Source organism: Strix uralensis, chromosome 12, assembly GCF_047716275.1.
Source record: "Strix uralensis isolate ZFMK-TIS-50842 chromosome 12, bStrUra1, whole genome shotgun sequence".
Classification (NCBI taxonomy): domain Eukaryota; kingdom Metazoa; phylum Chordata; class Aves; order Strigiformes; family Strigidae; genus Strix; species Strix uralensis.
This window is the reverse complement of record NC_133983.1, coordinates 11578488-11604137: the sequence shown is the minus strand read 5'-3', so window position 1 is coordinate 11604137 and position 25650 is coordinate 11578488. Positions and strand designations below refer to the sequence as shown.

General features: G+C 38.7%; 1 protein-coding gene across 10 annotated transcripts in view; it reads right to left on the bottom strand.

Annotated features, from left to right (window-relative positions):
- The window catches only part of ZNF536 (zinc finger protein 536), a 352860-nt gene that overhangs the window by 188330 nt on the left and 138880 nt on the right, over positions 1–25650 (bottom strand). For all 10 annotated transcript variants that reach the window (XM_074881579.1, XM_074881572.1, XM_074881573.1 and 7 more), the window contains one exon: positions 720–2891. In XM_074881579.1, the coding sequence (XP_074737680.1) occupies positions 720–2889 (2170 nt within the window). In that variant the 5' untranslated portion in view covers positions 2890–2891. The remainder of the gene's footprint in view (positions 1–719; positions 2892–25650) is intronic.

The following is a 25650-nucleotide window of genomic DNA, read 5'->3' as shown; positions in this document are numbered from 1 at the left end:
AACATGACATACAATGCAATTAAAATGTTTCAGTCCAATTTCTATTTTTCTTGTACTTTCAAATAGATGTGAATTAAGCAGAAGGCTTCATACATGTTAAAATGTGCACATAAGTTAAAAGATTGTCAAAAAGTTAGTAATTTGTATTTCTGAATCTCTTTTTAATCAGTCCAGTGGCCAGGTACAAGTATATATCTCAGCTAAGTAATTGATATGGTTGTGGGAATAAGGGCAATCAGAGAGGTTAGCCAACACTCTGTTTATTAATCCTATTTCTTTGAACTACAGCTCAAAGAAGGCATCTTTCCTCACCCTTTTACATGGAGGACATGGAAAGATCTGCAAGAGAGACACCATGAATAAAAGAAGAGGAAAATAAAACACCTTCCAAAACCTAGAGGGAGAGGCCCTGGAAGCAACATTGCTATTGGTGACTGTACAGACCCTGTACGCTGCTGCCGTGGCGGAGCGTGGGGTGGCAGAGGTGACAGCTGAAAGGCTAGAAAACCTGCCCTTGGAGGGGAAAAAAGGGTGAGCCGAGAATTAACCTCGAAGGCATTGCGGGAACCCAAACACAGATGTTCTGGCATATAACACTACATCCCTGAGGACTGCTAGGAAACAACCTAACAAGAGAATGAATAAACTACTTTGCTGCTGTGATTTCAAATATAGCTATGAAGCTTTCAGTGCAGAGAGGGAAGAAGAAGGTATCATACCTGAAGAGGAGGGTGAGGAAGGATGTGGACTGTCCTCCTGGGCACTCCCCGTCTGTGAGAGACCCCCACCTACTCCGCTTTCTTCAGTTATGTTAGAGGACCCTGGTGTTGTCGACCTGCTGACAGACTGAGACTCTTGATCACTTCCAGACCCACGTCGCTCATCAAGACTACCTTGAATTATTTCATCTTCTCCTTTCCTGTCTCTTTTGTGGACCCTGGAGTGAACAACCACTTGATGGTATGTTCTAAAAACCCTTCCGCAGTCTGGGCATTCAGTTGGCTTTTCTTTTACATTTCCATGACTTTGTAAGTTGTAATCGAGTCCCTGGTTCATACCATGTGACAAAAAATCTCTACTGCCTTCTAAAGGGTCTAGTTTGTTTGGCAAGTCTCTCTGATTGCCCATTTTAGTGCTGTGAACCAAATCAGCAGGCATTTTCTGCTTAGAGCCATCTGCTCCTACTAACACATACTCCCGCTTCTCCTTATCAAACATAACTCCAGCATTTGCCAAAGTGTCTTCATGGCTGCGCTGTATCTGCTGCTCTTTAGACAAAAAGCCATGTTCCATGGCCATTCCCCTTGCCATAAGCTGCCAGGCCTGATAGCTGTTTACTGGATCCATCTCTGCTGCTTTGGCGGCAGCTTGTAACCTTTCTATACAGCTGGATTTCAGAGGAGGCACCAGATTGAGACAGCCCAATAAAGAATGCTTATCCCCTTCAGCAATACTGTGGCCAATGCCAGAAATGGGTGAAAGGAGCTTCCCCAAGACTTCTTTCTCTTTCATGGGTATATCTCCTTTGTTATAGATTTGATTTTGTTCACTTAAACTTGCTTTGTCAGGAGGAAGAAACCCACTCTGCAAACATGACAGATATCTTGAATATAAGTTTGCATGAGCTTCCTGGGACATGCTGCTGATGGAGACAGGTACTTCGGGATCATTAGGAGATTTGTTCTTTACAGATAACTTATTCAGGTGAACTTTCATGTGGTTTTTAAGAAACCAAGGCTCTTTGAATCGCCTCCCGCAGATCTGACAGCAGTGTTCAAAGGAATCCTTGTGCTTTCTCATGTGGCCTTTTAGGAACCAGGCTTGGCTAAACACTTGGCCACACACCTCACAACGAAACTCGTTGGTGGATTGCTCCCCATTCCCGTTGGAGCCCTGGCCCTGTGCTGACTCTGCAGTTATGTGAGCCTTCTCCACATGGCTAATCAGCTCCTCCTCCTGTGAGGCAGCAAAGTCACACAGGGTACACTTGTAAGGCTTGTGCAGGATCCTTATGTGCCTGTCAAGCTCTTCTCGCTTCTTAAACTTGCCTTTGCAAAACGTGCATCTGAACCCAGCTGTCTGAGCGACAACTTCTTCCTGGACGCTGACTGGCTTTGGAGAGGGAACAGGGTTTGCAATATCAGGTGTGCTGTGATTAGCTGGCACAGACAAGTTACAGTTTGCGAGAGGCATAGGCTGGGTGTGCTGTTGTGCTTTCACATCAGGTCGTGGCTGCAAGAGGCTGCTCTTCATCTGTTTGTCCCGAAGAATTGCTCTCTCCTCTAGCTCATGTAAAAGTCTGTTTTCTTCTCGGACTCTTCCACGACCTTTGCCAAGGTTTCCAAGCTTATGAGTACGCAGGTGTATCTTCAGGTTGCCTTTCTGAGCTGCTCTATGGTCACAGTATGGACACTTAAATGGTTTCTCTCCAGTATGAGTTCGCATGTGTAGAGACAGGATGCTGTTAAATCGAAAGCGTTTCCCACAGAGAGGGCATGGGTACTTTCTGTTTTTCCTGGCATCATCCTCTATATCGCTCATCTGGGACATAATCCCTAGGTTTTGTCCGTTTAAGAACTGCTGCAGGTCCACACGCCCATTCAAACTGGTATCAACCTCTCTATTGAGCTGGTTTGCCAACAGTGCCATCTGACTGCTGATGGGCTGGTTTGCTATGGACATGTGGCTTTTGTCTTCTAGCGGCGCTGTCGCCTTCTCCTCTGGATTCTGCCTGTTCTGGAGCTCCGGGAAGGCATGGCTGAGCTGGGAAGTGATCTGGTGCAGCTTCTGGCTCATTGAATACTGCCCATTGAGTATGGTGCTGTTGAGATGGGCGTCAGCTTCTGGCACAGCTGAAGAAACACCAAGGCACAAACTAGCTTCCTCCATCTCTGAAAATCAGAAGATATTTTAGATTTAGACTGTGAAAGAGTTACAAGCATTGAATCACTGACGTACAATTTGCATTTTATGTTTTACCTACTCATAATAATGCAAAGGAATTAGTGTAAAAACAATAAAAAGTGTATTAAATGCCAACTGTGCTACACAATTTTGATCATACATGTGCTTTCATCATTCTGCATGTTTACCAATAACCATTAATTACTATCTTAAAATATGCTACAATTTCAAAATCTAATTATTACGGAAGGGGCAAAGGCTTTTACTACCTCCCTTGTCTTTCTTCTTGTGAAATTGCACCTGTTTACATTTCTAAATCTATGGAAAAAGGACTGTTATGCATCTCTCCCATTTCCATTAGAAAAGCCAGGGGGGAAAAACAAAAACAAAAACAAAAACAGAAATCCATTTGTAACTTTCAGTTCCATTAACCATATTCAATATATTACACATTCTACAATGAGAAAGATAGTTTTATGATTTGACAAAAAAACGATGGTATGATATTTACTGGTGTACAATAAAACAAGATAATGTTTTGGGAAAAAATAAAGTAAAGGACAAGCTTTAGAACAATAAAAGGGATTTTGCTTTAGTCAACAAAAAGTGCAGTAATATCTCATTAAGCTGATTAGTATGCTGCTTAGAAACAGTACTAGGTGCTGTAACACATGATTATAATCATAAAAATCCTTCAGTGTTTGCAAGTAAGCATTAACGAGGTATATTAAATTTTAAGGAGACTGCGACTAGCAGCTTTGTAAACCTCTGAGATTAAGATTTAACCCTTCTGTTACAAAACATTGTTATTTTGTCATTTTGAAACTGAGCCCATCAAAAGGCACATAAATTATCTTCTGCCAAGTCTTTTAATTCATCGTTGAGAACCTTCAGATTTCAGTTCTTAGGAAAACTTGCCAGATTATAGAAGGAATATCTCTGTCCTTCGATGGGTAAAACATGTGATTTAAGGCACTTTGATTTGTTTTAAAGAGCTCTCTTATGGAACTAGATAAACCCAATTAAAATCTGGGGAAGGTGCTGTGGAAAGCCTCAAAAAGTTTAAGAATTTTAATAACTTTCCTAATACACAGTAATGACTACAAATTGTACCTACACTATGTATATTGCAGAAAATTAGAATTCAAAGCTGTTTGTTAAACACAAGTGCTCTGTTCTGGTCTGCATAATTGTCCACAATAATCTTCTATCCTTGCCACTTCTCTACCCTATACAGAAATAATGTATCTATAAAATTCTACTTAAAATATAAAGTTTTACATTAATAACTCTCAAGCTATATGATGCTATAAGGTTATACTACAAGATAATTAAGACCTGTCTTGTTCAGTGGAGTGATTTGACACTTTATTCACTAATGAAACTACTGAATTCTATATGTTTATTAAATTATTAATTTGGTCAACTTCCTGTTTGGCTTTAGCCAAAAGCACTTACTGGCTATGCCTTCTACAAAGGCTACAGGACACCATTCCTCACACAGCTTCATAGTGTCCACTTACTAGACAATTTGAGGCCCAAATCTGGCACATACTTAAAATGCATATAATTGTGCTTATGGGAGTAGTCCAGTAGACTTCAAAAGGATGACTCTTGTAAGCAAAGTTCCACACATGCTTAAGTATTTGCAGGATCAGGGCCTAAAAAAAAAGCACGGGTGATCTCCAAGAGGAGACCTGTTTGGTTCTCAACAGGATGATTGAGGTTGTGAAACAATGCAGATCTCGTAAGAAGTAAACGGGGAAGCGTATATTCATGTGTATTAAAGAGGAACGTGAGCTACAAAATTTTGCTCAGAGGTAAACCAGATCTTTTTCAAAGTTTAACAGTGCTCAGATTCAGATTTCATGTTGGAGACCCATTACTTACATGCTGTCAAAGTTATTATTCACAAAAATATTAATGGTATCAAGAAAAGGAAAAGGCTTATACCTAAGTTTAGCTTTCAGTGTCTGATTTCCAAAGGTAGGGGAACACAGTCAAACCAGGTGTTCACCCAAGGCCATGTAGCAAACAAATAAAATTGTTGGTTTCTATGCAAGTTTTCTGTGCAGCAGACCACAGACATTCAAAACATTGGTACATACAAACAATTTTTTTTAAAAAAATTGAAAGTTTGCTTAACTTTTGAAACAAACCAAATTTCACGTTCAAAAGGATTAGCTAAACATCTGAGAGTTGTAGTTGGAAGAGATTTTGAGTATCTGCTTATGCACTTCTGAAAAAAAACCAACCCAAATAACCCCCCAAAAAACAACCCAAGAAAACCCCCAAAACCAGAATCTACTCTCTCTGTCTGGATTCCACAATACCACAGGTGTTATTTCTCTTCACCATGCTTAAATAAGGGATGTTGACAAACAAGAACATAAAAATTCAAGAAATGCATTGCATGTACAGACACATACATATATTGAAGAGGGTTTAGAAAAGTCTTTGTGAATTGTCATTATTCTATAACAGCTTGAAAAACACAGTCTAACTTTCATTCATTCAGTTGACCTCAATGGGAACTGGTGCCTTTACATGCTCAGGAAGGTTTGGGTAGTTAATTTTAGCATTTTATGCTCTACCGAAGTTTGGAAATGCTGACAGATCCCAGTGGAGTTTATTAATTCTGATGTTTAACCCTAAGCATCAGTTCAAACGTATGGTTATTTGGATTGGGGAGGGGAGAGGGAGTTGTGGTTAAGATTTTAAGTTATTCTGTGGCTCTCTTTCAAAGATAACTTTAAGAAAGTAATAACAGCAGTTGTAGTTGGAACATGATAATTTTTTCAAAAATTTTTTTGCTATTTTCTGTCTCGCACAAACGTACAGACACATATAATGTAGAATATAGATAGGATGAGTCAAAAAAAAAAATCAAGAGGAAGACCAAACCCATAATTTTTCATTTAAAAACTAATAGTTTTGGACCAAGTCTGGGGAGCGTGACGCGCACACGTTGATCTTTTGGCATTGGAAATTTTACACATTTTTGATGAAATATGCAGAAAGGTCAACAAAGCCTCTGCTTAGTGAGAAATAACCACCTCTGAATGCTGCACACTCTGATCAGCTGTTCAGTTTCTAGGATCCAGCTACTGCAATCTCAAGATGCTACAGTTTTTCCACTTAAACTGTATTCCCACCCTCACCTGCCCCAGCTTGTCATAGTCCTATTCCTGTTTCTGGCTCTGAATTGCCTCTTTTCCTCACTCCTGCCTGGTTTCATTGCAAAGTATAACCACAGCATTCAAAGTACTGCTATGTGACATTTCTCCTGCAATTCCCAGTTACTGCATTTAGGAACACAGGGACCCTGATACTGTTCAGCTCTTCATGTAAGTCAGACTCTCAGTATTCTTCAGGCCATCACAGCAAAACCTACCAAAATCTCATCTTGTATCCACATGCAAGACAGAAATAAAACTCATCCTCATCCATCATTCCAGTATGAATTAAATAACCCAATCTAATTTGCCTAATTTCTCTAAAAAAATTAGCAATTTCATTCTCTCCCTCTTTATCCATCATCCCTGTCTAGATCTGTGACCAGACAGGGTTACACCAGGTAGGGTAAGGGGCTTTCATTCCCCCATAAGTCTCTTGCTTCAGGCCTTGCAGTTCAAGGTCCCCCACCTTGGTGTCATGGTAGTCATTGCACAGCCTCTTCCCATCAGATAGGACCCTCTCTCAGGGTCTGGCTGCTCTCCACAACACCCAAGAGGTGCAGGGGTGCACCTTGGATTTCTCTATAGACACAACTGTCCCCCTCAGACTGGCCTGAAGTGCAATGTTACTGTATCCATTCTGCCCCAACAACCAAATGCTAAAAACACTAAAAAACCCCACCTGAATGGACTTCACTGAAATTTACCTTTTAACAGATTACCAGTTTGTAATTTCAGGGGTTTTGACAAAATAAATATTTTTCACAACATTTTTCTTCATTATGACCTGCCCTTCTTGCCTCCCCAAACCAAAATACCAGGTATTCAAAAATAAAAAAATCTGGAAATGTCAAGTTTCTAAGTGGTGCTGTGATGCTTCATGGGAGGGAAAATGTCTAGCTTTCAATTTTTAAATATATAGTCTATTACTTTATTTTCATGATTCTGATCTCTCTTATAAGGAAAACACAGAACGTTTTGCCATCACTTGCACTGGGAACAGAAGCACAATGTTCTCTGTAGTTAACATATGATTACAAAATCAACTGCACATCAAATCTGAGATTGTTAAGAAATTCAAAATATGTCTGTTGAAATTTATGTAGTAAATTTTTGACCTTTAATTATCTCAAATGTTTTGTAAAGACAGCGTCCCCCAAGGCATGGCACTGTACAGAACATGTTGGTATCAGGAGTTGTTCACGGGCTGCCCTTCATAACCTAAACAAACCCTCTGCCCTTGCCCAAGCCAGTCATTCCAGCCAGAAAGCCCAAACCTCACCCAGCTGGGTATGCACAGGCTACAGACCAGCTTGGTTTATACTGCACAGGGCAGGGCAGCAGGGGTCCCTCAGTAAGAAGCAAACGAACCATCAGAGGACAGCTATTTACTGTGTCGGGTGTGTAGTTTCCTATTTCTATGAGGAGGGTACTCAGCTTATGAAATTCACAACTGGATACATATATTATAAAAATACTCTCTCATCTCCCACATGAAGGTACAGTGAGACATTCAAGTCCCTTTGATGCTACTAACAGTTATTTTGATTTCACTCACATTTTTGCCCTCAAGACTATTTCCTGTGATATCAATAACGAAAGTTCTGACTTTAGCCATTTCAATTGAACACACAGATTTTATTTAACTATTTGAAATGGATTACTGGAATTTAAAACCAATTATGACACCAGAAATGCCTGTCATCACAGCTACATTAATGTAATATGAGATGCTTGGCTTCCTTTTGCTGGAAACAGAGGCAAAAAAAGGATGGCAAATAGAATAAAAAAGTTTAAATATAAACATATGTAAACGCACATGTAAACATATGCAGACACGCATATCTGTATACATACACATATGTGCATAAACACACCTGTTACCTTTGCAAACAGATGGACCAAATTCAGCTCTTATTTACACCTGTTCATTGCTACTGGACACACACACTAAAGCATTTCCCTCTTCACTGCTGTAGAGAAAACAGTCATTTTAAAAACACTGTTGTGCTGTTATTATAGCTTAGATTAGGTTAGTTAAAAGATTTACAGTTCAGTAAGCAAAGTAATGCTTTACAAGCTCACGTGTTTAAGTGACAAGCTCGCTCTGGCCCTGATCCTCTGAGCAGTTAGTTACACACACTGTTACTTATGCTTTCAGAATATAGACCTGGTATTTATCTTTCCAGCTAGAAAAATTCACATATATCTACATTATCTTGCGATCCATTGACAAATTCTAAATACTCCAATACAGACTGCTTCAGATCTTAGCAACTCATAAACAGGTATTGCTGAGAAACTTCAGAATATATATTGAATTTTTATTAAATATTGTCCTTATTGTTGTAGCTGAAACAGTTTAACTAAGGCTGTTATAAGCATAATACACTCCTGTTAAGAAATACAGAACACCAGACTACTGAACCCTTTCAGGGTCATTAAACAGCTGTAAACATTATTACAAAAATAAACCAGAGATTTCATGCTTACATTTTAGCCCAGAGCTTGGTGTGCTGAGCAAGTACATTTTTTTCATCTCTTACAATCAACGCTGGTGACATTTGGGCATCCAAACAAATTACATCACAAATATTACTGAGGTGGGTAGGATACTGAGCAGTTTATTTGCCAAATGATTAATATATAAACAGTAGGGCAGGACAGATGACCTACTCTTCTTTGACTGATTTGTAGGGAATACTAAGAGACATAGATGTAAATAGTTAAATTTTAACAAAAACATGTGTGCACGGAAGGGGAGGGGAGAGATCAGCTGTATTTAATGCCACCAGGACAACATTATCCAATCTGATAAAATGAAATAAACATTAGGCCAGATTCTATCCTCATTTTACTTCTGTAAATTCAAATAACTGCACTGAGTTCATTGGAGGTTGGGTTTTTTTTGGGGGGGTGGGGGCGGGGGGTGGTGGTGTTTGTTGGTTAAGTAGGTGTCCTGCTCCTTGGGGTATAATATATTAGGGAAATAGATGATTTCTGGAGTGTAACAGAATGCCTTTAAAAAAAAAAAAAAAAAAAAAGCCTACAGATAATGTGTCCTATCTGTTTTTACCTAAATATTAAGGCCAACTTGGTAATTTGTTATTACTATTAGTCACTTTGCCACATAGAAGTTTTGTGGTTATTGCAAAGCATATGTAGCTTCTAACAATTAAAAACTGGGGTGAGGCACCACTCGAACACAGTATGTAGAAAGTACTGGGTGATCCTGAGCTGACGCCCTCCCGCATCCTGGCCAGGCACACAGGGTCGGGGCTGGAGCCTCATGCGAACACCCATCTTCCAGCACCCAGGCGCCGCGAGACCACGCAGGGGGGAGCAGGGAAGGCATTTGACAAAACTGTAGCTGCTTTGTAGTGCTGATATTTAAACAAGCTGCTTATTGATTCCAAAACAAAGTACTCCTTTAGTAACAACAGAGCCAACTCATTCCACAACAGTTTTTATGTCTTAAAGAAGGGTTAGCAGCGGGATTTTGAAGTTTCAAAACTCGTTAGAGACAGAAAATTGTTTGCTGAGGCTGTACTGCTTTCGTTCTGGACTGAGACAGGTGCTTTCTAAAATACCTGTTACATCCGTAGGGTACTTTCTAGCTAGCACAGCATTTTGGACTGATAACTGATCAGTAGAAGATAAATCACCAGAACAGTCTTTGGTTGGTAGCACCCATGGAGTGGAGGACTGTGAACTGTTTGTGATCACAATCTAGGAAGACGAGCAGAGAGGAGAGGAGAGGTCATTTATAAATCTCACTCACAGATTAGAATAGAAAGATTAGAAGAATGCAGACAAGCTGTTTGATTTATTGCTACTTTGCATGTGACTTAGCAAAATCTGTTTTCCTCCTTATTTATTCTATTTCACTTGCATATACTTAAGAAGTCAGATCCAAAGAAGAGAAAGATAAATAATTGGTACTGAAAGTTCAGTAGATTAAAAAAAAAAAAAATCCTGCTTTTTTTCAAGGCACTGGTTGCACCTGGGATCATTATTTTTTAGCTTATATGCATTGATTCTCGTTTTACTTTTTTTTTTCCCTAGTGTTCTCCTGATGACAAAAGTAAAGATAAGAGTGATACCAAAATTCAAATAGGAGTCTGATTTGTGGAATGCTTCATTAAACTAAAGCTTCTGTTACTTTAGAAACAGCATTTTTAAAAGTAAATTTGTTATTTTCATGTAATTTGGAATGTATACAACTGATTAAACTCTCTCCAATTTGATCAATCTCCTGTAGCTCCTATCTGATCATTCACTTTAATTAATCTGACATCCACGTCAGATTGAAGAAACCTTAAAATTAAGCTTTTAACGATCCACTTTAGTATTACACAGTACAAATAAAATAATAAAATGCCTGGAAGACTTTGCAAAGCATATTTATAGTTTCATTTTTTGTCATTTTTACAGCATGAAACGGGCTCTGAATCTTCTGCTCTCACGTGAGGACACTGTACTGCCCTGGAAGTCTGTAATAGTCTAACTCATTATATAATATTAAAATATACATAATGTTGACCCTATTAATCCTCCATTCTTCACACAGGCAAGTTCCAAATAAAAGGCAGTGCAGTTCAGCTGGGTGAGGCAGGAGGATCAGGCCCTCTATACCAATCACAAAGAGATCAAGCAAGAGTTAAGACCAAGAACTCAAATCATAGTTAGAAACAATTTAAATCCAAAACTGTAATGCTGGGTTGATGATTTTATTTTCATTTCACAAAGGCTTAGACTTAGATTTTGTGCACAACTAAATATAACGTCAAATGTACCTATGTCCCAAAGATCAAAATATGATTGATTGTGGAATATTCATATGTGATAGCCCAGCGAGATTTTGTTCATAAGGGCACCTGTCAGAAGCACAAGCTTGGATACAAATTATCAAATAAGTATGTAAAATCATTACTAAAATCCAGGCATGCAATCAGATAGTCAGTTGTCTGAAACTATTGGACTGTAGCCAGCACAGTGGCTCAACAGACTAATGCTTTGGTCTTTGCAGATCCTCAGGGCCCTAGTTCAGTTCCTCCTGCTACTGGTCGGGTCAACTGCCTGTACCTAGTGTTGACTTTCCTGGCACTTAATGCTAGGAGTAAAGGAAAAAAAACCCGAGTCCATAAGTTCCCTTTGACCTGAGCCACAGAAACATCTGCTGGTTGAGTCACGAACTGCTTGTTGGCCAAGTTTAACAGTAACCGATCCTGTTGCGGATCAGCTCTCTCAGCAGTAGGTGTCACTGCAATAAATAGATGGATTTCAAGGGACAAAGACACACATTCCCAGTGAAAATGCATAAATAGAACATCCCTGAATAAAGAGAGTTTCAAAAAGAAGTATATGGTCCAATTAGACTTTTTCTTTAACTTTATGCAAAATGCTGGAAATCTGGTTTGGGGAGAAATGAAATTGCACGTGGGATTGCCAAAAAAAACAACAACAAAGTAATTCTGTCCTTTAGTCCTATGTCACAGAGATCCTTTAATTCACATTAATCACCTCCCTGCAATCCCAGGTCTATTAGGTAAAGACTGTTACAGTTAAACCTTTAAAAAAAAAAAGCTCTCTAACAAATTAAGTAATTTTCTCTAGTGGAACAAAAGACCTAGTTATATGGAAAGACACTGCACACTCAACTGTAGTTTTAGGACTTAACAAAGACCACAAGCTTAGCCTATTTTCTGTCAAATTAGAGAGTCCATACCCAACCCTATCTGCATACAGAACAAGGAAAAAGAGAATACTTATAACAGCTTTAGGGGGTAAAAAAGATGTCTCAAGTATAGGTTTAATTAATAGAGTGCATATTTTAAAAAAGCAGTAACCAATTTATATTTGAAACAGAAATATGTGGTATGCCAAATAATATCACAGAGATGTCAGCCAAGTCTACACCATATTTGGTTTCATTATCACAAAATTGTTTGTAGGATAATTAAGGATGCTCCAAATTGCATACTATTGAGTTAGACAGTAGACAAAACAATGCATCACTGAACATACGGGCTACCTGTGATGATATCAGCGCAGAAATTCTGTGCCTAAGTAAATGGTTTAATGCTGGTCAAAAGGAAAAAGAAAGATTAATACATTAAACCTTGCATAACCTGTTGAATATGAAAGAGAGCATATGTGACAGCATATACTCTCAGAGTACATATATAATACAACTGCCTTTATTTTACTTCTAATGACATCGAACTGGGAACAAAGGAGAGGAAAGGATATATAGATAATGAAAAGATAAATTACTCCATTCCTCAAGGTCAGTGTATTTAAGAGAAACCAACATTAAAAAAGTCCCCACGCACATGAAAAGTATAAAGGGCCACACTACATATCTGGGAAGAGTTAAGCTCCTTCTCTTCCCCCAGCATGCTGCTGAAACATGCCCGGCAGTAATTCCCACCAGGTCATACCCCAGTATTCTGTAAAGCACCCCAGTATCATGGGTCTTCAAAGCAAACTGTGATCAACACAACGAGAGAGGAGGGGAAGACATTTTCTGCATGCTTCTTTGCTGGGCACAAAAATAGCCAATATCTTAATGCAATGTAATTGCAATGCAGTTAGAAACTCAGAAGTAACTTGCCCAATACCAGTGCACCCAAAGAGCTTCCAAGGCCTGAAAGGGACTGAATTTTTCAGAATTTCAACACTGTATAAATGAGTATCCCTAACTGATCATTTCCACATCTCATTTAGGAAAAAGCTCACCATGTATCTTGACTTAAATAGATGGCTTATCCTCTGTGAAGAAGCCAGGAACAGAGTCCAGAACTCTTGACTCCCATTGCTTAGTCCAGTATGCCAGATAGCTTTCTTTTATTAAATATAATTGACTGCTGAAGACTGTTTTTTTTAACTCATGACAGACCTATCAGTATAAAATTTTTTTATTAAAATATTAGAGCGTGCTATTTTGGTTTTTAATAACTAAGATTCTTGGCTGTTAATCCCTTCTACCTCCAATTTCTGTCTTCTCTCCTTTCTTCCCTCAACCCAACTGATTTATTTTTCCTCTCCCTATAACACATGGACTTGGTGGCAAAAGAGAAGACATAATTTAGAGGGTCATAGTGATTCTTAAATACAAGTGGCCTCAATGAATTATTTTTAACACTAATTTCCAGGAAAGGTATAATGTTGAGACAGCCTCGGTTTCAGTGGAATGAGACAGAGTAAAAGACACAACTGAAAGGGTCAAGGATGCTGGGAGGCAGGTGGATGTGGGAAAAATAGAGCAAACATTGCTCAGAATGCTCCTTGCGTTTGTGCTCTCCAAAAAAGTAGAAACAGCAAACTCCTTGCAGAATGAAGTGGAAAAAGATAGATGAGGAAACACAACACAAACTTAGACTAAGAATAGAAAAAAATACTTAATTATCACTCAAGAAAAATGAAACACTAAAAAACACAAATCTCCTTTATCCTTTGGTGTTCTGGTCTATGCACACTTTTACTGATATGATATATTACTGCTGTTGTCATTTAACTTTATTAATTGATCACTGTCATGAACAGAAGAGTAGAGCTGGTAACTCTAGAAGCCACCTCGTACCTCCTATGATGCTTCCACACTGAGATAAGTGGTTTAGACTTAAAAGGGTGTGGTTAGCAGTCACTGTGCACAGCTAAGACACCGACAGCTTGATTTTGCAACTGCTGTAATCGTATCTACCCCAAGGTCAGAAAATATTCAGAAAACATGCTCTTTTTCAGACTGTCATTTTAGAGAAGCAAAAAAATACATCTCCAGTACTACTAATCACACTGTTCTTTCGGATGGCTTCTTAAGCAGGAAGACAACCCCAAACAGGAATGTCTATACTAAAAGTAGCTGACTTGGGAGTATTTTCTTGTATTTTCCCAGTAGCTTTTAAAATTATCTCTACCTGTCGGAGTGAGATCGTTCTGCCTCACCATAACCCTGCCTTTTCCTCTGAACGATGGTACAAAACAGTCATAACAGTTCTGCGATTAAACCAAGGAAATAACAATGATGTCACACAAGTGACCATAGAAAAGGGTCACATCTTTGCAGTACTCTTGAATGCAGTGAGGTGAACAGAGACTCTCCTCCCACCATTGCGCTGCAAGATCAAATACAGGAAAGGGAATGGCTAGGTAGTGCATATAGCGAAGGAAGCATAGATGCAAGCACTGATTATGGCAAAACAGTACATATGTTTAAATACAATGGCAGCATGACCTTCAGGATCCAAACAAGCTGAGCACTGATTGCTGTTTGGGCACCCCTGTTTTATCTGGGCATAATAGCTTTGATCATTAATAAAAAGGGCACTGAAAACTTGGCAGACACATAGCAGATAGATGAGTACAGGGGAGGACGAATGCTATAAAAATACAATAACATTTCAAAGCTATCTGCAGGATAAAAATCCTTTAAATAATTTTGATGTTAATTGCAACATTGTGGGCCCTTGGCTGAAAAGACAACCTATCGTCATTGATAGGTGAGTGGCAACAAAGCTGACAAAGAAAGTCTGATAAATGCAATCAGAGGATGACAGACCCTGGCAAGTTCAATTACGGTTGCAAAGTCAGTTGGGAGATGGACTCTGCTAACTGTAATATATCCTTAACAGCCAGCTCTGGCCACGAACAGCTCTGACCAAACTCCTTCAAGTGACTGACAGGATCCCTAGAGGCTTCAGTCCCATGGCAAGCTGAGAGCAGCTGAGAGTTGTTATCAGAAGGATCAGGGACTAACAGGGAGTGCTCTACTGCAAGAGTTCGCGATACAACATGCAAATAAACATAACTAACTCTCAGTTAAACGATTTCAGGTCCCTTGAACAGTCTGTGCAAATGAGCAGTTTGTGTTCACTTTCTCCAGCTCATGTAAAACTTCACTCGATCTTCGTTTATATTGCTGCAAACCAGTGTGAATCTAGATAATTTCAGAGAAATAGTAAGCCAGACAAAAGGAGGGGGAAAGACTTGGTAGTTCAGTTTCAAGGACCCAGCCACAGGAGGTGGTGAGTGGGCTTCCACTACTTGCAATAGGACATCAAAGTGCTCCTCATTGTACAGGACCAAACACCAAAAGCCCCAAAGCCAAGAGCATTCAGCAGTTCCCACACGAAACCTCTGTATTGCTTCAGTTGCTCAAGCAGAAACTCATTTTTCTGTTGTACTGATTTCCAGCACCTTGCGCCTACGCTTACAGAGATCGTCTCTCTCTCATTAAAAGGATTTTCATCTCCTTCACTTTCTACTTCTGAATAGACCAACTATTCTTATTTGATGTGAGAAAGCAAGAAGGAAATGTATATAGCAAATTGTGGCTTCACATACTTCAGTGCAAAATTATCTAAGAATTTAAGTCATATTTAATCAAAGTATCAGGCTTCCTTGTAGTTTCCTTTTTTATTTTTTTTTAAAGTCACGAAAAAGAAGTCCTTTCTCAATTTTTGGTTGTTGACTTTTATTTTCCTAGTGACTTTTTCTACAAAAAGAAAAAAAATCACTGTTTCTAAAGGCCTTCTTTGTTCTCTTTCTGGATTTTCCAAAAATATTGTAAAATGACAATAGTATAAAAATTATACTGTAAAAAATGTAAGAACTGTGAATGAGCAGAGTTATTCATTTATATCCCTAGCTTATGAAATGCCCATATCATGTATCCTTTATCCAACAGCAGACTCTTTTAGCTTCAATCACAAGAGCTAACAATATGTTATTGATATGATTTCAGGAAACTGTCAGCAGGCAGCTTAACTTTCAGCTCCTCAGCTATGGTGAGCGTATGCACAAAACGTACCTGTACCTCTCCTGCATGAAAGCTGGCAGGGATGCGCACATTCCTGTCAGCTGTCACAGCGGAATAAAGAGAAACATAAACAGGTCTTCCTCACTAAGTGCAGTCTCATACTCCTTACACAGCGAAAACCTGCTACTGGTTTCACTGGGAATTTTAACTGGCATCAGAAACACGTGTCGGAGCACTGAGGTGCAGCTGATTGCTCCCTGCAAGAAGCTGGAGTCGGGAGCAGCTGGGCAGGTAACCAAAGGCACTGCTGTGGGCCCTCACCCTTCTTGCCCCATGCCCACCTCCTGCCCAGCAGTAACCCTCCTCCAGCAGTTGGCCTCTCACACTGCTGCAAACGAGTTTCAAGCTTCTGCCTATGCCCTCCAATTATATTCAACACAAAATCAATAGGAAGACTACTGAACAGGGAGGCTAAGTGGGCCACCGCCCTGCCGAGAAACAGAGTGGGTTAAATGACGCCTGCAGTTTGGTACACCCCAACCCAGGTCTCCAGATGCAGTAGGAGCTTGACTCCTATCAGCTGGGGTGAAAATTGGGACTTCCAATGCCTTTGTGCATCTAGCCCTTTGTGCTCACTTAGGAGAATGGGTGCAACCGAAATGAGAGATGAGGCTCTTCTGTAAAGATACAAAACTTCCTCATTTTCAACCACTTCTGGAAAAAGTAAGTTAGCACATAAATAAGTCCAGTATTTTCAAGTTTTGTATGTATGTGCTATTATATTTTTAGGAGTTGAAGAGTAATCACAAATGTCAGAAGCCAGAACAGGTAAACTAAATGTGCATCTCTTCCCCACTCTAGGAAACCAGTTTTTTAAAACTAGTTTTCATGTTGGTTTACAAGCTTTAATAATAAAAGAGTATGTTGTACTATTAGATGTTGGTCAGGGTTTTTTTGTCTGACAAAGAGAAATAACAGGCTGCTGCAGGAGTTAGCACAGTTTGGGTGTTTTTTTTTTCCTCCAAATGATCAGAGAAAGTACCGTACTTTAAGGATGTGCCTCACTTGCTCTTAAAAGGGTAAAACAAAATATTCTTCCAGCTATTCTAAGCCTGCCATATAAGTATTATGCTGTTACAGATTTCAAAAGGTTAGCTTCAATGAACCTGACATCAGTATAACCCAAAATAACCCATTCAAGAGAAAAGTAAGAAATAATTGCTGTTTTCTCTTTTTTTTTCCTCAGCTATATTGCTATAATGATTTTGCATAACAGATTGAACAAAGTGCTGTTGTGACAGGTGGTAGAATTCAGCTAGTAAGCACAGAGACAGGGTTCAATTTAGTTTGTGAATCCTTTAATTGTTGTGCAGCTAATTAAAGAAGGTTCTTTACACTCGCAAGTGTTTACCGTTGCTAGTATGCATACATGAAAAATTAAATTGTGCCTTCAAGGGCTGAGAACTATAGAAAAATCATAGCTGATTCTGCAACATGCTTACCAGCTCAAAATAGCTGCTTTTCACAATTGGAATTTGTAAAACTTTTTGCTAAGCAAATATAGAGCTAATTAGAAGTGTTCGTTGGACCAATTAACATTTAAATAAATAAGCCATATTGCACATTTCACAGTCTTTATTTAATGATGCTTCTTAACTCTTTGGAAAGATTTCTTTAAGTACAAATAAGTTGTCATAAAAATGAAAGACAAAAATAACACCATAACAGTATATTCTATGCTTTTTTCTTTTTGCCTTGAAGTCTTTTCTAAAACTCTATACCTGTTACTGGGGAAAGGGGGGATACACAAATCTGGTTCCTTCTTTCATCTTGTCAAGTTACCTTTCCACCCTTTTGAATGCAAACAGAAAAACATATTTGATTACTATTTAAAGTGTTATGATAGCTCTGTTTGTTTTGCCCCATGGAACAGAATCTGGTTTAGAAAAAAAAAATAATCTTACTTTTATCTCATAAAATGGCCATTCCAGCCAAAAAGAAGGGTGTTCTCAGAAGAGATTGCTCTTGGAGTAACAAAAGCAGCAGTTTGAAAGTTGCATATACAAACAGTGAAGTGAAAGGAAAAAAAAAAAAAATCTGTTTTTCAGGTCTACTGTTAGCATACCCATACCAAAACCAGTGTTGTTATTATACCTAACCCTAGGGCCACAATTGCCTGTCTCTTTGGGGTCAAGTGATATTTTGCTTTCAAAACAACTGTCTTTTAATTTAACAGTCCCTTTCAATCAATAAGACCCTTCAGTCTGCGTTGAACATACATTTTCTCTCTCTCTTTCAACCTCCAAACCTCTACCTAACACAAAGGTTACATTAAAAACAGGGGGAAGGCTTCTTACTACTTTTTTCCAAGACACATTACACTACCTTGTAATCACACTAAGAGCTAACATGGAAGGACTCATTGTTGACCTTGGCTTTCAGCACAGAAAACCAAATTAACAAGGACCAATTAACATTTAAATAAATAAGGAAGATTAACAAAGAATACTCTGCATACCAAGAGGGTAAAATAAACTAAAGGAAAGAGTACAGTATCTCCCTCAATCAGCATGAATGAAATTCTCCGGGAAGGACGCAAGCCCGTTGGTGCATGGAAGCACAGACTGCTCTTTCCTGTACTGGCAAGGCCTGCTGAGCACCAAAGGGGATGCAGCCGCGCGTGAAAGCAGGCAATGCTCTCGCTCTGGCAAACCCTTGGGTAAACGTCCAGAGACCCCACAGTCCTGCATGATGTACTTACAGAAGGAAAGGTGCTGCCCGTATTTCTGGCCTCTGCTCTGTCCCTTCCACATGAGGCTGTTGGTGTTTGTCTACGTTGGATTGCTGCACACCAAGAAGCATGTGGCTTTAAGCTCACAGTTGATAAGCAGCAGGACAAGACTAGACACTTCTTGCACAGATTGTCAGTGCATGCTACTTCTAATTAAATTTTTAGTGAGAAGGTGTGTTTGCATGGTTTTTTAGACCCAGTAAATTCTGATTAAAGTCAAAGAGCAGAAAAAGTGGCCAAAGAACGTCCAGCAGCCCAAGAAGTCATCCCTGGAGACTGGGAAGTTAATGTTTTAAAATGTCTGTTCTATTACCTTCAACCTGGAGACTCCAACCTGAATTTCTGTGCTAACTAGGTAGTTGCTCTGACTACCAAGCTACAAAATATACCAGTATGAAGTTCTCAAAACTTTCATGGTTCAGGGAAACCATGTCGTTATCCAGCTTTCATTTCATATACTTCTTTGACCACTTTTCGGGGGGGAGAGGAGGGGCACATAGGTACCTGAAGCTGTAACCTGGAGGTAGTTATAGGGACTCCCTGTGCCATACAATCAGATGCTACACGAGGCAGGATGAAGGTAAAGGGTTCAACCACTTTTCATCTTCCCTGCCTCTCGCTCTTCCCTCGGGTAAATCTCCAAAGAGGACTTCTGGTTGGTAAAGTTTCTCCACCATCCTTGGATATCATTATCCCAACAGAACAATTAAATCCCCCACTAATCATCTACAAAGCCTATCTTTTTAAAGGAAACTCCTCCTACACAAAGGTTATGAATAATTCTCAGAAGGTTACAACATGATCTATCATTTTAAGTATTTGGATCTGGAGTACAGGTTCAGGCCTCTTACTGACAGCCACCTTTATGAATAGTTAAGAGTTCACAGAGATGATTATCATGTACTATTTAAATATGTATAAAGGACAAAGATAATAACAATACTTTGCACTTTAATAGAAGCTCCTGTCTGAAATTCTCAAAGGAGAGCCAAAGTCCTCACAAATGCACACTCACAGCTCCTCTGACCTGCACAGTTGGTCACTGCTATTATTCTCAGGAATCTGGTAGGCTGTTATTGTTAGATCTCTCAAAAATGAGAATGTCTCGCTTAATTTAAAGAACAGCTGAAGCTTTACCAAATGTGTAACCCAGAGTGAATCACCATTGTAGGAATGCTGACCAGTGCCTTGCACTGAGGCAGGAAGCAGTGTCAGACACTGCAAGGTGCTCTGCAGATCCTCAACCCTGTTCTTCTGGTCAAGGAGGACAATCCTCCTCATTCCTAAGCTGAGACATGACTGACTGATCAGTACACTGTCCAGCTGGAAGAAAAGCATCTCCTGCTACTGTTGAGGAGTAAGCCTTTCTGTAGCCTCAAAAATAATTTTAGATTTTTTTTTTTCCCAGTACTAAAACAAAAAAAAACCCAAGTGGACTCTCACTTGAGAGCCATATTTTCATGCATGAAGAGCACTCTTCTGCACTTTGTTAGAATTACAGCAGTTATGTATTTTAAAAAAAAAAAAGAAAAAGAAAAAAGAAAAGTTTTAAGTCATCTATTTCTAAATGCCCTGCTTTGATGAAGTTAAATTCTCCCGTCTTCTGATCAAGAGGCTGGAAGAAAGTCACTCTCTCTAGTATCCTATAAAATATAGAATTTTAGCCACAGGAAGATTTGGTCATGCTCAATTGTATCTTTCACAGAAAATATGAACAGAGCTAATAATTCCAAACAGCAATGTAAAAAATAGGGACCCCAAATATAAGCACCAATCCAATGCAACTATAAAGTTTGAAATGCTGTTAAAAAGTTAGTTTGGTTTGAAAATCGGACCTGGGCAATTTGAACTTATGCAAATTGCATTTGTACAGCAATAAAACCAAAGGTCCTCCTGTCCTTAAGGCCATATTTACAGAAGGGTCAACTGATCTTGAATAATTCTACCAGTGTATTAAGAAAACATGTTTTACTTCCAACATTACTAATATGTGTCTTTTCTTATACAAATTCATTTCTTAAACAAGTAAATTTCTTAACCAAGAATAAAAAAAAGGCAAAGAAAAAAAAAATCACTTATATCTCAAATTACACAAGTTTTCATGCTTCCCTTTACACTACCAATTTTGCTTCAACAACTTTAATTCTCACGGTGTCAGAGAAGCACAGATGACTTTCAGACCTCTTGCAGAACTTGAATAAAAGTTACAAAGTTTTTGAGAGAGAGAGACAAACGGGAAAAAAATCTATTTTAATGTCATTGCTTTCAAATACTTGAACTAACTGGAAATCAGCTGGTATCATGAAATCCACCCTGAACAGACAACTACTCTTGAGACAAAATGCAATGTAGGGAATGGACCAGCTTTGTCCACTGGACACTTTGTCCTGTAAGACTGTCTGTATTCCGCCCCTCTTTCATCTCTAAAAAACAGTTTATTGTAAGTTCCCTACCAGCACTGTAATCAGTCTCAACTTTTTTTTAATTTTAACTCAGTTCTTTAAATCATAATGATGAAGTTACTGAAATAACACCCCAAGCCTCTGGCTGCACTACCACTAGCAGAATGGAGCTCTGATCTCATTCAAGGTCCAATAGCTAATAACAAACAGCAAGAGACTGAATTCCCTCATCTCAAATATAACCATCTAAAGTCAAGTTAAATTCAGCATAATATTCACAGATACAGAAGATCAGAAAATTGGTTCACAACAACTTATCACAAAGTAACATGTTGGCACAAGTTAACTGATTCACAGTAATTTTTAGTGTACATGCTCTTGGCAAATGTGATGTAAACTTACTACAGCTTTCAGTGAAAGACATATTTCACTGGTTTCATTAGGGCTAAACTAATACATTGCTTCTCGCGTGCTGTGAGGCAGGAACTACTACAGAGACAGATACAGCAGCTGACGACTGGTAATCTGGGTGCGGGATCAGTATTTATTGCTAGGTTCTGTGGTCTTTTGCCAGGGTTCAGAAAATCAGATATTTCAAACTGCAGTTTGTTTTGCCAGATTTTCATTAAAACACCTGTGTTAAATTTTTCATGGAAGGCTACAAGACTTCTCCCTAGGGCCTATTTGCCGTGGAAGTCCCACCAAATGTGCAACAGGATATGAGCTGGCAAAAATAAATAATAAAAATCACAAAGCAACCAAACTCCATGATATGCAGAGATACCAAGACTTAAAACAGTGAGAGATACAAATTTTAAAAATATACATGCTGGACCCAATCCAAAACCAACTTGGTGACAGTCTTTCCAATAACGTTCATGAATTTTGGTCCAAGCTCATGATGAACCAGTGACAAACTTTTATACCCATGTATGCATCTCAGGGTGGAACTTGAATCCGTAGGTATATGGAGCTTATTGATGCAAATGACAACCACATATACAGGAAAAGATTTAATTTACCCTTATCCTTTATCTTTCATCACAGTCTTTAACACATAACACAAAAATCAAGGTGAGTATTTTTAGTTAAACCTTTTTTCCCTGCAAAATTACTTTCAATAACTGAAAACAATCTGAACTAAACCCAAACAACATTGTACTGGAATCTATGACTGACTTACAAAACATTTTAAAGAAAAAATTCACCCATGTGTAATTTCATCACTAGAAGCCACACACCATTTAACTACAGCAACACACTGTTCTAGAATTTCTTTCTTACTCTAACAGATTGGCAAGGTTTTCACCCTTCTTCCTGCTCAGAAAAATTTCTCTGTAGTACTACTGAGTAGCAATGGAACATGAAGTTGGAATACAGGGAGAACAGGAAGTCCTACCTTACACATTACTGACTGGCTCTATAAGGTTTCATGAAAGAAAATAAAAATGGAATTTCAGATGGAAAACATCCCCAGGACTTTCCAGCTCTTCAAGCATGATTTCCCTTGTAGTGGAATGGTCTTCCACTGGTGGCAGTGCCACCATCAACTCAGCGCATTTTGGGCTACATCAATGCAATAGAAAATAGTTGATTAGAGGACACAGTGATATAAGACAGAGAAAAAACACTAACAAAACAACAATGCACTGGAATTATTCCTAGTTGTAATTATTTTCCTAATTTTTTAGACACTGAAACTAATACTGAAAAATGTTTGCTTTATCTTTGATTTGCTATATAGGGCAAGCTAAGATTGGGTTCAGGCTGATGAATCTGCTTTCTGTTGTAGGTGAGCATGCACCTCATCAAACAGGAGCAGGGAGCAGATACAATGCACTGTGCACACAGCGGGGGACTCACACTCAACAATCTTTTTCTCTGCAGAGAAGGTGCACTGGTTACACAACATACATCCACACATATTGGTGTGAAACTCATATGGCTAATTTTAAGTCTTCCAGCCTTGACATACTGAACATGCTAAATACTTTTGTTCAGTTGCAGCCATGTCTACTCAAATCACAAACTATGTAATAATGAGGAGTAACATACCTACAAAATGAACATAAAACACATTTATTTTATAACTCAGTCTGCAGTCAGGTCTGTGTGTTCCCTAAATGAAGGAAAAATATATGGGAAGCTTAGATCCAGAAGTTCACAATACAAACAACAACAACAAAATCCTTGGCAAAAAATGTTTATAAACAAAACTTATGCATTTTTCCTTTTTGTCAATTGTTAATTTCATGAAGCAACTACAATGATCACAATTGAAAATAAGTACACACTTTTCCTCAAAAAGTTCCTATAATGATTCCTATTTATCATCCACTTTCAACATTATCATTGGGTCTTCTACTTATTGTGCAGGATCTTCCATGGCAATCAGTTGACAGTTCCTATGTACCCTGAATAACATTTTCCTTCTTGGGGACCATACACCTTTGGGATATCTAAGGGGCTCTTTCAAAGGTCAAGAGGTATCAATTCATTTGGAAGACTTCCTACACAGGAAGGAATACAGTTTAATAAGCATTTACAATGAACAATTTTTGGAATAACCAAGCAGAATGCACACAATGGCTACATTAATATTGCTATTGTATCCTCACTGGGTACTCACTGGCTTCCACTCTGCAGCTTTGCATGAAAATTATGAATTTGCTTTAACTTAAGTATGGGCTGAAGAACTGTCTTAAATTAAGACTGCAAAACATCAGTACTGCTTGTGAGATGTCACTAACCAGAAATGTTTTCTCTATCGTATTTAATGTTTCTGTAAGGCACAGCATCAGTTGTCATTGGTATGTTATACACCATTAATTGCAACAAGTTTCATCAGCTAAAGAGGGAATCAAAGTGAATTTTCAATCGGGAAACAGGCAAGTTTGTTCAATACTCTTGAAATCTCAAGCAGATGCAGAGTCACTTTGCAAGTACAGAACAACAGATGAGGAAAATGTAACCTGTAAACAAATACTGCTAGTATTGGTTGGAGCTATTTCTCTGTCAGATTATGATATGGTCTGGCACATGATATGACTTGCACTTTCTGGTTTTATTCTAATCTTTTTTTAGGACAGGATCTATCTTGCCTATTTGCAGCCATTCCAGCATCTCATCTACCTAAATTAGACACCCATCTTTAAAGAGAATGAAATCCTCTCAAGATCCCTATGCCTTTTCTGTGAGAAGCAAACAAAGATAACCTAACTTTTAGACAGTATTCCCTTACCTTGTGCAGGAAAAAGAGTGTTCTATAATCCAAAATATACTGAGTGTTTCACCAGAGGGCAGCTGGTATTTCCACTGATTCGCCACGAGCACTTTTTTCAAAATCATATTTTACAGGAATTGACTAAATTGTTACTTACAAGGTTCATTTTGTAAAGACATTAATTAATGGACTGCACATGGAAGGAAGGTGGGGAATATTGTGCATTATTCTGTTGGCAAGTACATCATTTTAGTAATTAATGTTGACATCATCTTTTTAAAATGCATTAAGCAATATAGACAACATATACTCTGCCCAGCATTTCTTTTTTTTGGGGGGGGGGGGGGGTTGTGGGGAAATGGAGAGGGAGTCTCTTGTGTCTGAGCACTAATACTTCAGTGGAGTCCTCCATTGCCCAGTAAGGTCCTAGTTTGTCCTGGTAAGAGGTATACTTTAGGTACAGTTCTGGACTTGAAGACATTTTTGAGACTCTAGCATTCTCACAGACTGACAGAGCTGTAGAGATCCAAACTCAGTAACATTTTTAGTGAACCATCCCTTTAATAACTGCCATTAATGGAGTAATTTCCTTCCTTATGTATTTCAGATAGAAAAGCAACTCCTGGTAAGCTTTCACTTCGACCCCTGTGTTCTGACAGACTCCCGTTCCCTTTCTCTTCCTCCCTCCTTCTCATACCTAACCCATCAAATAGCTGTTCTCGCCTGTTTCCCAGATAAAGTGCATCCCTCTTTTTGAAGGAAATTAAAGATATGAAAAAAAAACGAGGTACTAGTTTACCTCAGTGATGTAAACCTATGAGCTTTTTTTCATCAGCCTGCCTAGCAGGAACTGAGAAGCTGAGAAATACCAGATATACCTTTGAAAAAGAAATTCTGAGCATCTCTTTATCATTCTCAACAAGGTAGTGTCTAAGCACCTTAATTCTGAGGTTCTAGATATGTAGGAAGTTAGTACCCTTCATGGCTCAAAGCTATGGCATTTTTTTAGCTCTTTATTGACCTGTTTATTATTATCTGTTTATTGAGCTGTTTTCCATGAAACTGTCTAATCCAGTTCTGAGCCTGCTGATGTTGTCTGCCTCTACAAATTCCCATTTGCCACAGGTTCCAGAAGTTCACTACTCACTGTGTCAGGAATTATTTCCTTTTATCTGTTTTAAACTGACCTCCTGCTACTTCCACTGGGTGTTCTAGTTATGGTTTTGTGGGATTTAGTGAAAAAAAGGAAGTGAGGGTTGATGGAATGTTGTGTTTGCAGCTATCCAGTTTTTCCCAGTGAAAAGTACAAGTCTTCAAAAAAAGCTACAATGCAACTTAGAATGTAAGATCCCAACATGATAGCATGAGATGTGATGAGTGCCCTCACTAATGTA